Raw genomic sequence first — 16,517 nt, 5'->3', positions numbered from 1 at the left:
ACTAGTCATATAGGCTGCTTATCAAATCAATACAGAGGTGGACTTCTCCAGTGGGTGATTCACCCCACCTGAAAATGTGCACCTAAGCTAAGCAGTATGAACTATGGGCTGGAGGTGCTTATTCTTCTGTTCTTGTTTGTGTTCTTCCACTCTGAGTTATAATAGCTCCATTACTTCCTTATGCAGTCTTTTGGAGGAGGTGATTTAAAATATATATATATATATTTTGCGTTGAATGCTATTTTTTCACTGAGATACTTAAATAATTTTACATTTTAAAATAATTTTACATTTTATTGTCAGCAGTGCTCCTAGCAGGTACTGTTGTTTCCAAATAATGATAATTTCTTTCTGATCTCCATTTTATTGTAACAATACACAAACATTTGGTGCAAGTTCAGTTTCTGAAACTGTCTGGTGACATCAGTAGACTTCTACCAGAGGTGAACTTAGGCAAATAGGCTTATGTGGAAGTAACACCAGAACAAAATTTGTCCCTGAATATTTAAACTCAAACTTTATTTACCTAAGGTCTCCTGGGAGGTTTTACTGAATCCACTTTAAGGGAAATGTAGTTGCATAATTCTATTATTTTCATGGCATTTTAATGCAATATTCTGGATAAAGGATGTCACTGCCAATGGAATATAAAAAATAAACTACAACTGAGTAAAATTAGCTGATGAATTTATCCTCTTTGCCTCACAGAATGACCATAACCACAGAACAGTTTCTTCAGATGGTCTTGCTATTTGTGCTAGATGATTTTTTTAAGTTAACTGCCTCCACAGACTGTTTGCGAATGATTTTGCAGATAACTTCACTGTGTCAAATATTAAAAAGGTGAGTTTATGGTTACAGCTTATATCACAATGAAAGAAGCTGTGACAAGTAATACTGCCTTGTATTTTTTCAGGCTTAATTATGTGTGTTAAAGCAGTTATTACTGCCCAGCTGACAGGCAATAGCTTAAGTCATACTAACTAGATTTCAGTCCAAATCCTTAATTGTGATTGAGCAAGTAAGTTATACATGCATTTAGATGTCTTACTATGCTCAGTGAGTCAGAAAGCATAGACAGTACTTTTAGGTGGTGCATTAGACAAGTATTCGTCCTATGATGAAAGGACAAATTCAAATACTTAAAAAATCAGTGAAAATGTTGATCCTGAGTTGAAGCTTGTTAGGGTCATATCCAAAGCTTGTTAAAAGTACTTAGGTGTCTAAATCTGCATGTGTGTATCTAGGGTGATTCGTAGAAGCTCTTAACTGTCAGAAAATTAGCAGGAGTTAGAGCCCAGGTGGTTGTCTGCATCATTAAAGAGGCAAAATCTGGTGCCTGGAGATGGTTGGGTGCCCAAATAAGACTCTTAAGAGTGAATTTGCTCAAAACTCAATTTTCTGAACTAGGAATCCTGAAATGGAAATCTACCAAGATCATCACATTCTTTGGGTAAAATTATCCTTGAGCTCTGTAAATAGTATGCAGAGTTACATAGATTTGCCTGTCCTTTCAAATTCACATCAGTATTGTGTCCCTCTTGACTTCAGTGTGAGCAGGACTTGTCCCTTTTTATTTATACCCTTTCAACTTAGAGGAAACATCCTGAAATGTGAACTTTCTTAGTCTTGAGAGGTTTATGAAGTGCTACTGTGTAGCAAGCAGGAGGTGAAACTATACACAACATAGTCATGAAGCAAACTGGTAGAGAAACTGTAGGGTTGTGCTGTCTTTTAATATTTTAAGTAGCAAAGCACAACATAGCCTATCCAACTGTAAATCAGTTCAACCTTTTTTCTATTGTAACTGGATAATCACAGAAAGATTAATGCTATCAAAAAGTGAAACGGTCCCAATTTGGAATTACCAGTAGCTGAGGTACTACCATGCTCAAATGTGTAACATATCAAAAAAGATGTGCTGAAGCTTGTGATGTAGGACCTCACAGAGTATGGCGACTTTGTGCAGAGACTATGTGAAAGATAATGGAGAAAGAGCAACTTCTCTGACAACCAAATTTGTGGTATGGGGTCCACGTTGCTGCTAAAAATCTTTTAGGGGTTTGATCCAGATGAAGTTGGAAACCACAGCGCTTTGGGGTATGTTATCCATCTGTGGCATAGCTCTCTCAAAGGGACCATGTATACAAACTCTGTCTCTGTGACTCTTCTTCTGTAAGCTTTAGGGATTTCACAGCATGCTAAAAGCCCAGAAATTTGCTATCCCCCTTCCAAGCCAGACAATGGGCCTGTGGCCTCACCAACAATGTATGACTGCAGAAGTGCTGGCTAGAACCCATCTCCAAATTGGATTGGGAAGAGTTGGATCCTCTTGTCTTGTTTTTTATTCTAACGTTCGTGTCCTTTTCACACAGCTTTCCTTATGACTGGCTTTTATTTGGCCCTCAAGTTTAACATTTGGAACTCCTTTTTATTGGGTTTTTTTCATCATCTTGGAAAATAATGTTGATTCTTCCAGTAAGCATCTTTTTTTTCTGTGTTTTGTTTCATTTTCTATTCTATATGAGTTCTTATCCAGTAGCTCATTGAAACAACTGAAGCAATTAAAGCAACCAAGTAACTAACATCTGGTATGCGTTTGCTTATACTCTCTCCAGGGCAAGAAGTGTGTGCTTTGGAATGGTTAGCAGTTTATTATGTTATATATGAATACTTGTTGTTTACAGAAGATCAAAGAGGTTAATGTTGCACTTCAAGTTGAGAGTTGGAAAGTTTGTGGTAGTTCTATGTTCTTAGGATGTTCATGACACGGACTTTGGCACTCCAGGAAAGCACGGTTTCCAGCTGAGCACAGTGTTACCCTTGAGTAAAAAAGTCAGTTGAGTCAGTAAATGGTTCCCTTGAGTAGAGAGCATGTTGTGCTGAAACAGAAGTTGTCATCTGTGGTCTTTGCCCTGTGACTGGAGCCACTTGCCTAAATGCCACAAATTGTTCTGATGGTGCCTGGCATAACAATGTCCTGGTTCATGGCTCAGGGATCGAGGTCCCCGCAAGTCAAACAAGACATTCTTCAGATCATGAAGCTCCTCTTGACAAAGTCAAGATACTTTCCTGTACATTCTTGCCTTAATCTAAAAATCAATTATTAATAGTAGTTTTGCGGCAGGTTCTGGATCATGGCCTTCCTAAGCAAGATTCATTTTCTCTCTGTATCTTGCACAAATTATGACTACAATGCCCTCAAAACAAAGCACTAAATTGTTGCTCACTGAATTTATTATACAGAGCAGTCACATGGAGGCACCATTATGAATATAATCTGCATAATCAATATGGGTTTATATTGCTGTCTTAACAGTAAGTCAGAGTCTAGTGTGCTATGGATTTGCTGAGCACTGCGTTCTTGCTTTAGTTATTCCTGAGTAAAACTTCCTTTGTTTTTGTTATGGTCAGAAATGCCCCTAGATAATCTGATGTCTGGCCTGTTTTTTATAGTATTAACTTACATTAGTAATGCTCTCATCCTAATGAATCGCTGAAAGTGAAGCAGAGATTTTACTCACCGAAATTAATCAATAAATAGAGTCAGTTTGTTTTTGAATATACTTTGACCTCCAGTCACCCCAGCCCTTGAGATTATTTTTTTTATTTATTTATAGTGTTGTAAAAACACAGCTTGGATCTAGATCATGAGTGGTGTGGTACTGTTTAACAGATGAGTCCTGCTGCCCTTCATCTGCGAGTGGAGTGCTTTTATTTTAGGTTTTAATCATTCCTAAAAGCTGAGCCTTGAGAAATGCTTGGAGCAACTGTGTCTTACAATCATTCTTTTAGCTAGTAAATACCTATCTTCTAGCTACACCTTAAGGTGTAAAATTGTTTCTATGTACACAGTTTATCATGCTATAAAAACTGACTATTCTCTGTCTTGCTTAGTTAGAAAACAGTATGTCTCATATAATGCTTCTTTCCCTGCCATGTCTTAGCGGAACAAGAACTTTATCTTGATTGTATGGTAGGCTCTGCACAAAGTAAAATTAATTTTTCAAACTAATTTGGATTTAAGATAAGTTCTTTAAAGAGGTTTGTAGAAAAGAAATGTTTTTTCTCATTTTTCAAAGTAACATTTTTCTTTTGGAATATAAATAAAACTCACTCTGGATAGAGATCTGGTTTTGCAGAATTAATTACCAGAGCAAATATGTAATTTCAGCATTTTCTGGGCCTGGTTGTTCATGTATTATAGGTGTCAGTAGTTGTTATACACAGGAAGATTCCTAAGAGATTTTCAGCAGCTTTGGTTGGAATGAGTCCCGTGAAGAAGCAGAAATAGAATATGTGAGGTTTATAGCATCAGACCTGTGTTCTTACTCATGTGAAGGACTATTAAAAAATAATACAAGGAAAATAGTAAGAGAGAACAGCACTGAGGATATCTCTAGTGAAATTTGTGACAAACCTAAAAAAACCCTTGCATGTCAGGAAGTTAAAGGAGAGGTGAGTGAGAAGATCATGGCTCAGAAAGTCCTTTGTAACTTCCCCCTAAACAGAAAAATGGATCTGTATTAAAACCTGATGTGCCTTAACTCACGCCCTGAAACTCTGACACCATGGATAGTACACTATTTTTTACAATAGTTTTACAATTACAAATAGTAATCTATTTCTCTGTTCTCACTCCGTTTGGAAGGCACTGGAGTGGCAAGAAGGCAACAGAAGTCCTTTCCTTCATGGCTGTTGCAGGCAGTGGCTGCTCCTCTAAACAGTAGGTGTCTCTGTCACAGAGAAAATAAATCATTGCATTTTACAGATACTGTGAAACAGCCTCAGCTGGAGGTATTCAACTTCTGACTGATAAACTCTTCAGCTCTCCAGGCATTTTGGCGCTTTTCCTCCCAGCATGGATCTGTATCTCCATTTCCCTCGGCTCTTCTTGGCATTTAATCAGATGTTTGAACCCTGTTTTTAAGGCTTTACACATTTCCGTCTTTTGCTATAATCAACAAGTGACAAGAAAGAGGGTTGACTCTACTGTGGAGTAGGATGGGATTATCTCCCTTTAGGTCTGCTGCAGTAAAAGGATATTGGGAGCTCTGCAGCAGAGTGGGTCCCTTCCTCACTGGATCCGCCCATTTGGGACAATACACTTGGGATCAGTAGCTGGAAAATGGTTCCACCTCTGCAATGCAACCAGTTCAGTCAGTTTGTTTTAAAAATGATGAGGAAGTCAGTTCTGGATTAGATAGAGGTGCCTAAGAAGTTGCACCATGAGTTACTTTGGGTGACTGATGGAGCTTTAGCTAGCAGTGGTGGAGATGCAAACTTGTCTTTGCCCAGGGTATTCACAGTTGATTCATATCAAGAGGTCAGTTCATCTCAGTTGAGTCTTCCATTCTCCACAAGATCCCATGGCTCTGGTCTTTTATTTGGAGCTACAGAATGAAAACACTTGCTTTTCAAGTTAAAAATATCTTTACAAATTCAGGTAGTAGGGCTATATGGCTGAAAAAGAACTAGTCCATTAGTACAAGTACTTGAGGCTGAATGAAAGCTGAATTGTTCTAGCTGGTAGTGAATAAAGATTGTGGGGTGGGGTTCTTTTTTGCTTTTGCCTCCTACTTGTTCTGGTGGTGTGAAGTGGGGCTCATCCTTGTGGCCCAGTTATCCCAACCATCCACTCTGGCACTTGTTAAAGTCTACAGTGACTCCTGCTTGATGAATATGCCCAGGTTTCCTTTATGTAAAGAAGTGCCGGTGCTCCTCTCTCATGCTGACATACAGCAGGGATGCAACCATGCTGCACACACTGTGAACAGGGAAATAGATATAACCTTAATGACCTTCATGAACTGAATTAGGAGACCTTGAGGAGCAGCAAAAAATATTCAAACTCTAACATGTGCCAACTTTGAATCATAATTGATGTTACTGCAGGAGGCACTGAAAGGTGGACAGGTATAGAAATTACTATGTGTTTCTTGAGTAGCTTTCCCAAGACATTGAAGAGCACCAAAGCTATTTCTTTGCATGATATGAGTCCATCTGTTAGGACTGGAGAATTACGACGTTCTCTTGTCACATTTAAAATTTATTGACTTCTGTATTAAATTGAAATAAATTAGCTTAAACATCAGCTAATGTTTAAAGCGTCAGAGGTCAAAACAATTTGTTCTCCTCATGATCAGAAGTTATATATAATCTCATGACAAGTGTAAGAACTGACAATTTTGTCTTGAAGACAACTGTTCCTTAGAAGGAAAGCAAGAGTTAAATTCTCCTGAAAAAGTTAACTTATTTGCTAGTAATTATATCTACCTTTTTCAATTCAGTTTCAGCTGAATTACTTAACTTACAGTAAAATATGGAAACATTGATACGTCCTTCTGTCTCTCTGCAGGTGTCCACAGTTACCTGCTGAGGCAAAATTTCTGTGGAACTTCCATCTCTGGTAACTCCTGTTTCCAGAAATGGCATTTCAACACCAACTTCTCAGCACTACCATAGTGGTTGTGGCTATGCTGTGGCAGAATAGGAAGAGCTTCTGGAACTGACCAAGGTCGTAAGAAGGTTGTGACGCTCCAGGTAAGTAGGAAGGCAAGTACAAAAACACCTCGAGGGAGCAGATACCCAAATATGTACTTGACAAAACTCTAAGGTCAGGAATTGGAAAGCTTCAAATGCACATTTGGTATGTTTTCAAGAATACAGAATGTTTTTCTGTGGATGGCTTTAGAAAGAAATTAATGGATATGACAGCAGAAATAATTGCAGGTAAATAAAAACCAGGTTACGTTGCAAGTAGTGGATTATAAATGGCAACATTGTAGCAGAGCAACATTCAGCTCTACTGAAACCAAAATTGAGAGACACTTGCTCTTAAGCTTCGTCCTAAATGTTTTGATGGTTTGACAAGTTTTCTGTCTTTAACCCAAAGATTTTTTTATTTCATTGCAGTAAACTTAGCTCATGAGTGTTAATTTCAATGTGATAGTAGTACAGAGACTGCTTTATTAGGCATAATAAGAAGAATTAAGCATTCTTCCTCCACATGAGGAAAAATTAAGGAGAGCTTAGCAATAGGACAACCTACTGCTTTTGAATTTGCTAAAGCTAAGTTAGACCATCAAACTGATTTAAACCTACTTCTGTGAAATGCTGAATAATGATATTCATCATTTCATTTCTTTTTTTGCTATAAAATTTCATAATAACCAGAGATGGAAAAAAGAATGTGTCACAAGAGCAAAACTGAATGAAATGCTCTAACAATATCTTATGTCCTTTTCAGGTTCAATGTAATCTTGTTGGGCACCAGCAGTGAAACTCTTCTGTTCAAAATGGGTTATGGTGAATTTTTCCACAGACCTGGCAAAGATGCAGAACTTATCAATCTGAACGTGGGTGGCTTTAAGCAATCAGTGGATCAAAGCACCTTGCTCCGATTTCCCCATACCAGACTTGGGAAACTTCTCAAATGCCATTCAGAAGAGGCTATTCTAGAACTGTGTGATGATTATAGTGTTGTGGACAAGGAATATTACTTTGACAGGAATCCTTCCTTGTTCCGGTATGTCCTGAATTTTTACTATACAGGCAAACTTCATGTCATGGAAGAACTTTGTGTCTTTTCCTTCTGCCAGGAAATAGAGTACTGGGGGATAAATGAGCTATTTATTGATTCCTGTTGCAGCAACCGATACCAAGAAAGGAAAGAAGAAGGTCCTGAGAAAGACTGGGATCAGAAAAGCAATGACAGAAGTATAGACTCCTCTAACGAAGAGTCTTCCATATTTGATAAAGAACTGGAAAAGTTTGACAATCTGTGTTTTGGTGAAATAAGAAGGAAGATCTGGGTCAGAATGGAAAATCCTGCATACTGTTTCTCTGCCAAGTTAATTGCCGTGTCATCCCTGAGTGTTGTCTTGGCATCAATCGTGGCCATGTGCATTCACAGCATGCCAGAGTTTCAAAGGCTGGATGCCAATGACAGGGAGATTGAAGACCCTGTGCTGGAAGCCGTGGAGATTACGTGCATAATCTGGTTCACTGCTGAGCTAGTGATCAGGCTCATCACTGCTCCGAGTCAAAAGAAGTTCTGGAAAAAACCACTGAATATCATTGATTTTGTCTCTATTATCCCATTTTATGCCACTTTGGCTGTGGACACGAAAGAAGAAGAAAGTGAAGATATTGAAAACATGGGGAAAGTGGTTCAGATCCTGCGGTTAATGAGGATATTTCGCATCCTGAAACTAGCCAGGCACTCTGTAGGACTGCGGTCTTTAGGCGCCACTTTGAGACATAGCTATCAGGAAGTTGGACTTCTGCTTTTGTTTTTGTCTGTTGGGATTTCTATATTTTCTGTGCTTGTCTACTCAGTGGAGAAAGATGATGACTCATCAGAACTGCACAGCATCCCTGTTTGCTGGTGGTGGGCAACCATCAGCATGACCACTGTTGGTTATGGGGACACTTACCCGGTCACGCTTGCTGGAAAGCTGCTCGGCACCCTGTGCATTATCTGTGGGATACTAGTGGTGGCACTTCCAATCACCATTATTTTCAATAAGTTTTCTAAGTACTATCAAAAGCAAAAAGATATTGATCCAGACCAATGCAACAATGATCGCAAAGAGAAATGTAATGACCTACCTTATTTTAACATTAGGGATATTTATGCAAAAAAGATGCACTCCTTCATTTCTAGCCTTTCTTCAGTAGGAATTGTAGTCAGTGACCAAGATTCGACAGATGCGTCTAGCATTCAAGATATGGAGGATGTTTATAACACAACATCTTTAGAAAATGGTACAGGAAAATGAGTTGAATCACTTTCTCTTCCCTTTATTTCTCTTCTGATTCTTGATAAATGTGGACTTACAAACTTCAGTGAATTTATTAAAAGCAGTTAATTCTCAGGGTACTTAACTCTCAGCCATATTTGGACATTCTTTGCTCTGAGGGTGCCATACAATCTTCATTGTTTATATGAGGCTTTAAAATATGCCTCATATGGTGGTTTAGTTTTTACACAGCTAATGTTATGCATTTTTTTGGAGAAAAAGTCAGAAAAACAGTTTTAAATGTGAGATCAGTGTTTGTTTGGTTTTGTGTTTTTTTTTTTTTTTATTTGGTTGTTTTTTTTTCCTGCAGCAATCTGATAGTTTATACAGAATCTGCTTTTAAAATTTGCTGCTGTTCAGGTAGAGATATATTACAAACATATAAGAGCTATCGCACAAGTCAATGAAGTTTTTACCTTCAGGAAAAAGAAGGAATTATGAACATGTAAAACTATGGTCACTAACACATTTATGTAATCTTGGAGTTGGGAACCCATTTCCTAAGTTGGGGCAGAAAATGTATTGGTACATATTGTTTTTACTCCATGGAAGCATAATATTTATGAATCTCTTTCCAAAAGCACAATATATTTTTAGTTTGTTAAAATAAATTAATCCCATTGTGCCTATATTTTTCCCAGTCTCCAGCATGGCCAAGCTCTATCAGATCCCAAATGGTCTAAATCACAAGTTGCAGGACAAAGCGTGTGGCGTAGGGCACAACAGGAGCTTATTACACCTTTTAGCCACTTCTTCTTCCTGGAGAGCAATTCTGGTGCCTGGAGAGGATTCTGCTGTGGTTAAGGCCACCTTGGTGGCTTCCCCAGAGGCTTTGTTTTGTGGGCACTGGAGCAAACATCAGTGGTGGTCTTTAGAAGTTATTGCTCCCTGCTGCCAGCACTTCTCCTTTACTGGAGGTTACTGCCTCGGTGGAAGGAGCAAATGTGAGCAGCACCTCAGCTGCGCTGGTTCTCAGTCCAGGGCTGTAACACCAAGCAATGGAGACGTGTGGACATGCTCTCCTCTACCATGTATTGCCCATCAGAGAGGTAGAGTGGGCACTGCATGTGGGCACCCGTATATTAAACTATTTAATCTCCTTTTTCTGGGGCTCATCTGTTGGTGATGGCAGCTTTCCGGGTTTGTGCTATGGGCTGGAGCGGTGCTCATTGCCTGGCAGAGTGCTGCAGCTCTGTGCGTTCCTCTCCTCTCCTCTCCAGGGATTTCTTATGCAGCCAGCTAACCCTGCTGTTTCAAACTGGATCTTCGAGGGTTATTTGAAAAAAAAACCAGCTCTAGCCTAGCATAAAGGAGTGCTGGAGAAACTTGAGGACTTTATAGAAGTCCATAGTGTTTCTCAACACTCGTTTGCATTCATTTGTCTAGTGACTAAATCAGAGGTTGAGCAATGGAGAATTGAAGATACTGTGATGTTATTTTCTTCAAAGAGAGTCGTCGTCTTTTTTTTTTTTTTTTTTTTTTTTTTAATTATTGGGCCAAATGCTTAAGCCCTTACTCAGTTTCTACTTGGGCAGATCTAACTCAGTAGGAATTGACGTCAGGACTGAGTAAAACTGACTAATAGATTTTAGCCTCTACAGAGGGTTGATTTTTGAGATGTCTGCCAGGTTTTCTATTGCAAAATACACTGAGTAGCTGAGGTGCACTGGTATTTACTGAGGCACAGAGCTCCTACCTCTTTCTGAGATGGAGAAACAAAAAAAAAATGGGATGGATCAACCTATACCTCAGAAAGAGATGTCCCTCAGGACTGTTGTGCACCAATATAATGATGTGGAACTTAGAATACTTTGAGCTTTGGAGAAACTTCAAAATTTGTCTTACTACTTGCTGAGTGTCGTAAGTATATGATGTGATACGTCACAGGTAAATTAAGGTTAATTCTTCCTATAGTTAGTGCAGGAATACTAAAAGGGAAAGTTAGCCTAAATGTGTTTTCTTCTTAGTGAACAGTTAGCATTACAAAGAAGCAATGATATAAAATATTAAATATATACATGCATATGAATATAATAGGAACCAGCAGAATAACAGGATAAAAATTACTGTCTGTCCAAAGACACTCTCTTGGTAATCTCCATATAAAGATATATTACATTGCTGCTGAAGTTCAAAAGCAATGAAAAATATTGTAATGCAACAAAAACTGCAAGAAATCTGTATTAAATCGTTGAAAAAAACTGTGACTGAAAAATCTAATCCTACATATAAATCATTGCCCAAGGATCGCAGAATATAATATTTCTTGTAATAAATTTTACTGGTACTGACTGGTAATTTGTCATAAAATTGATAGATTCTTTATCAATCATATGAATCAATCTTAAGTCTGATGCTGTTTAAGTTCCTCTATTTTTTTTTATGCAGCAAAATGAGGCATGTTTTTGAAACATATCAGAAGGTAGAGTACATATCTATGTATCATGCAGTGTATGTTAGTGTATGTTGTTTTGATCAAATCAGTTTTATCTTAAAAAATGGCTTTGTTGTTATCTGTTCCTTTTGCTGGAATAAGTCCAGCACCTTGGTTTCACATCCTGGGAGCAGGATGTGAGCCCTGTTTCATGCCAAAAGGTACTCCCCTCAAGGCGGAACTGCGGTCCTGTAACGTGCACTGGTACTAGAGAGTGTCACAAGTCTTGAGTGCCAGAAAAAAGCAGATGAGAGCAAATACTGAGATGCTGCATGTTCTTCCTGCTAGTAAAAGTTTTTAGTAGAATAATTTACTAGCAAGAGATAAATGTAAGAGGGGATTGTTTCTTATTTAATTTGTCTTCTTCCTTGGTCTAGAGTTACAAGTTATCAATATGTAATATCAGTATCAATGAAAGGTAGAATGTCTTTCTTGCTTTTGTATTCCATACCATATGTTTTTCTCCTTAAAAACACATCCTAAATTCTCTCCACCCAGCTGCTCTGTTTCAGACACCAAAGCACAGAAGATGTTTCTGTTTCAATACACATCCCATTTTGTATGGGTGAGGTTTTTTTGTCTTTATATAAAACAGTTTCCTGGCACGTTATTAGTTTGTTTGTCTTGATGGCAAATGCTTCCCCTTCGATATTCATTATTTCCAGAATAACATCTGTCTTTGCAGCGTTTTTCGCTAGTGTAGCATGGGAAGACACCACTGCACCACATTGTAGTTCCTTTTTTGAGCAACTTCCAACTGGCAGGAGGTATCACCCAACTGCCCACAGCTCGTGCCTTGCTGGGAGCAGGCTCTATCCCTGCCACCATTTTTCACTGTGTGTTTGAAGAGGGAAAACGCCAAAGTAGAGGAATGAGAAAAGAGGAATGGGAGAAGATAGGAAGCTGTCAATCAGAAGGGATGACAGAAAAGCCTGAGAAGACCTTAGAAGAAAGGAAAAGAGAAAGGAGTTGATGGAAAGAGTCCTCACTTGTCTTCACTTTATTTCTTGGTTTTTCCACCAATGCTTTTCTTCCTTTTCTTCCCCTTTGTTCCTTGCACTCCCTCCTGCTACCACCCTGGCCTCCCTTCCCATGCAGCCTGTGGTACGGCAGTCCTGTCCCAGAACAAGGGTCTTTCTGAGTCCAGAAAGGCATGTGCCATCCACCTGGATGGCAGCAGGCAGAATTTTATCAAGGATGAAATTAGTGAGCACTCCTGCTGTGTATATGAGCAGTGATTAACACACTTGCAGGCTACGCTTTTTTCTAAGAAAAGTCACAATATGTGGCTCAAATGAATGAGTGTAAACATGAGCTAAATAAACGTCACATCTGTGTCAGGCCTGTGAAGGAAATATCACTTATGGCTTAGGTAGAAATTAGTATCAGGCAACATCATGCGAAATATTACCATTTAAAAGCGGACTCCATGCCGACCCCGTGCGAATGGGTTGCTGTCAGGGAATGCTGAGAGTGTCAGGCAGATTTGACTGGCAAATGCAGTACACAGGCTCGCAGCGTGCCAAGGGCTCCTGACAGGCTGCTGCGTATTAATACATTTATTCATTTCCACACGTTCCTAACATCTAGAGCAAGTGACAGAAAACCACTAAGCTGTGGAGAGTTTCTCTAATATTTTTTCGTTAGCTGACAGTGTTTGTGAAGCTGCTAATACCCCTTCGTTCAAAAGAGGACATTTCTCAAACAAAATCAGAATAACTCTGTGCTAGATGTGCAATTTGTGACTGATAGCAGTAGCTTGGTCGCAGTCGGTAAATATTGCTGTCTGGTGCTGTATGGCTGCAAAGCTATTGCTTGTATTTCTGAAATGTTTATGCTGTGTCAAACAAGAGACAGCCGATGCCATTAAAACCGTCTCAGCACTTTCCCACTGCACAATATTTGCGGTATCTCTTCTAAGCACAGCGGAATGTCATGACCTGCTGAGACCTCTTTTTTAATTTCTTGTGTAGTTATAGTTAATTTTTTATGATGGGCCTATGGCCCAAGCACAATCTAGCAGAAGAAAAAGTGACTGTGTGTCTCTGGACAGGTTACAAGAGTTTGCTATTGACTTCCACTCTGGGCATTGCCCTCCCGCCTGGCTGGCACAACTAAGGTGGTACAAGGAGTGGTAATTCACTGTGGTGTAGGCTGATAGCTGTTACAGGTAGTTAAAGAGTAAAAGGCAGAGCTCCTGGGGGGTTGATATAGTTTATATGTAATTGTATATGCCCTCTGGGCAGAGCTCATTTAGGTGTATAATATGATCAGATTAAATATCAAACGTGACACTTTCTTTGAGAAACCACCTACAGTTAATTTCTTTGTAAGGAATACACTGTCAAGGGCAGCCTTTGCTCAGGGTTTTAGCAGAAAAGCAGGTCCAGGGCTCTCTCATCTGCACACACACCAGTTTTCCCCAAATTGCATATACTATCGGGAGGGAGAGACTTTCCAGCACCCCCAACAGGCCCATGAACCTGTAGGCCAAGGAATTGGATTCCCAAGTTGGGGCTGGTTGTGGAGGAGAACCTGTCCCTGGCACCTGGCTGGAAAGGGTCTATCTGGTTTCAGCTATGGCAATGCAGTGCTGGGAAAGAGGAAATCTTAACCGGTACTGTATTATGTCGATTAAAACCAATACCATATGGCTTCATGTGGTGATTTATGAAGATAATCTGCAGTCACTGTTTCTGCAAAACTATTTCAAGATAGAGCTCAAAAAGGCATTGCCTTACAACGGTTTAATCTTTAGTTGCTTTCTACTGTTTAATAGCTTGTATATTGTCTAAATCACCTATTTTTTATGACATTTGTCACTATTTCCACTGCAAATCCTTCCACTACAAATCATAGTATATGACTATGTTAGAGATTGGTATAACCTAATTTAGTGTCATTGTCGTAGGATCTCTTATGAATCAACAGATGTAGAAAGGCACCCTGGGCAGAATTAATTTCCCCTAACTTCAGCTATTATGTGGCTGGTAATTTGGGCTCTCTCTGTCAACAGAGAAACAACAGACCTCCTATTGGTCATTGGAGATGACAGATCCTATCTACACAAAGGTCCTATCTGTAGAAGGGTCCTGTCTGAAGCTGGCTATGCAACAAGCCTATATGATTTATTTAGGTTAGATGCCTGGCCTTTAGGTAGCTGAAGTTAGACCTGATGAGTGCTAGATGACAAGAGGTAGGGACTTGATTAATCTCTGGTGGTGCCATCCTTCCCCTCTCAACACTGCATACGTAGGAAGGACTGTATTTCTGATGTAGGTATCTGAACTTGGGTGGCATGAAGCCAGATACAGGAATTCACTCTGAAGCCTGAAGGCTGGTCAGTGATAGCCACTGGGTAAGGATTAATATTGCTAAAAACTGCTTCCTGTACAAGAAAATCTGGAATTTCCAAAAAAGCCTTGCTAGGTGTCTGTTACAGTTTGTAATGATCTGCAAGTTGAAGTTCAGTCTCCTGTAGTAGTTAAAAAAACACGTAATAAAATACCAGAGGGAGCAAACTGGTGTTGGCAAAGAGGCAGGCACAATATGCTGACAGTACTTTTGTCACCCAAATTTGCATTATTTCTTGGCTTCCTGTAAGCCATATAAAACATTCTTACTGTGCCATGTGTTGTAAAATCTGCTCCTGTGCATTAATATAAATATAATAGTGGAGCTAAGTCCTGATATTACAGCTGTGGGGCTGGAAAAAAATCTGGGCTTGGAGAAATTGCAGAAATATTGTTTAGCTGTTTCCATGTTGCAGGTGCCTCAGTGGCAAGGAGGAGCAAGGGACCGTGCACAGGCACTGGTAGTGGGTTTCCCTTTCTTCCTTTGCACACTTATCACTGAGCTCTTCATGGTTATTCAGCATATAGGCTGAGGGACCCCTATAGCCTTGGGGCCTGCTCAGAAGACCTTTCCTGGGGCTATTAGGTGTGTAGCCAGCTGTCCCTAGAAAAGGATGGGGTTGGGTGAGAAAATAATGAGGTCTGTATGAAATGGCCTTTGAGGAGGTAAAATATTATCACCAAATTTGTGTTGACACCCTACTACACCTCCAAGAAGACACCTGGGAGAGAAAGCAGAAACGAGGAAAAACTTCAAGGTTCAGATATTTAGGAACAGCCGTTTGAAGGCTACTCTGTGTTGCGTCAATCCAAGGGCTTTTACTGAACCACAGGTAGGGATTTGTATATAACCTTGAACCCGTTCCATTAGCTGGAATAATCCGTTGCCTTCCCACAGGCTTTGAGTTGCAGGTACAATATGTCCTTTTCTCTAAGCCAGTTGTTAGATGTGATGCTGTCTCTGCCTTTCACGCTGACTGGATTTTGGATGTTTCTGAAGTGTTTCACATGCTATAAATCATCCTTGCAGTTCCTATCCCATTTCCTAGAAACCTGGAAATAAGTGTGAAAGAGTTCAAACAGATTCTCTAGTCCAATATTATTTTTTGACAGCATCAAATGCCACCCATTTCACAGAAAGTGATTTTCCCTGCTCCTGAATTGTGAATTTTGGGACTTTAGGTAATTTTTTATCAATTATTTGAAGACCAGCTTAGGTCCTGAGACAGGGAGATGAATAAGTTTGGCATTTTATTCCAGGTGGTGTAACTCCAAGTACAAAAGTAAGTATCCATTTCTTTGGTTTTTGGAAAATGAGGTTGCAATCTTATATATTTGGATTGTGGATCTTTGGAAAAAAATGTTGTGAACAAATAACTCATGGTGCCAAAATGCCAGCTGAATGCTCATTGAGTGCACAGGAATTCCTTATGAAAGAGAAGGATGCTGGTGTCTGACAACACAGCTTCATAAGCCTCCTGGGTGGAAAGAAAAACACATTTTTTTCTTATTTCTCTAAATATTTCAGGAGGGGATGGAGTAACAATCTTGCTGTTCTGTGGTGATGGAGATTGTTGAATGAAATGAAGGGCACATTGAAGTTACAGCAGTTAGAAATGAAGAAAACTTTTTTGTAATACCCCCCCTCCCCTTCCCTTGGGACAATAATTTTTCATGTTGTCCCAAATTTTCTTTTTTTTTTTTTAAGGCAAAAACATAACATAACAACAACAGAGCAGTATTTTTCCTTGCTGGATATTTTTAAGATTAAATTAGCTCTAGTTATAGGTGTGGAAAGAGAATGGTTGGTGGGTAGGATGTGGGTGGTGCTTGAATTTTTTATAATTCATTTTGTAATTCTGTTCTTTTGCCTTTGGCATCACACACTTTTACATTAGCATTTTTTTGTGTTGGCTGAAGAATCAA

The 16,517-nt window shown here is 39.3% G+C and overlaps 1 protein-coding gene across 1 annotated transcript; it reads left to right on the top strand.

Moving 5' to 3' along the window:
* Positions 1 to 7,252: 7,252 nt before the first annotated feature.
* Positions 7,253 to 8,783, top strand: KCNS3 (potassium voltage-gated channel, delayed-rectifier, subfamily S, member 3). Its single transcript, XM_010281682.1, has one exon. The coding sequence runs from the start codon at positions 7,299 to 7,301 to the stop codon at positions 8,781 to 8,783; it is 1,485 nt and encodes a 494-aa protein (XP_010279984.1). The 5' UTR covers positions 7,253 to 7,298.
* The last annotated feature ends 7,734 nt before the right edge of the window (positions 8,784 to 16,517 follow it).

Source organism: Phaethon lepturus, unplaced genomic scaffold (genome assembly GCF_000687285.1).
Source record: "Phaethon lepturus isolate BGI_N335 unplaced genomic scaffold, ASM68728v1 scaffold40272, whole genome shotgun sequence".
In the NCBI taxonomy this organism is placed as follows: Eukaryota; Metazoa; Chordata; class Aves; order Phaethontiformes; family Phaethontidae; genus Phaethon; species Phaethon lepturus.
This window is presented reverse-complemented; position numbering and strand designations above follow the sequence as displayed.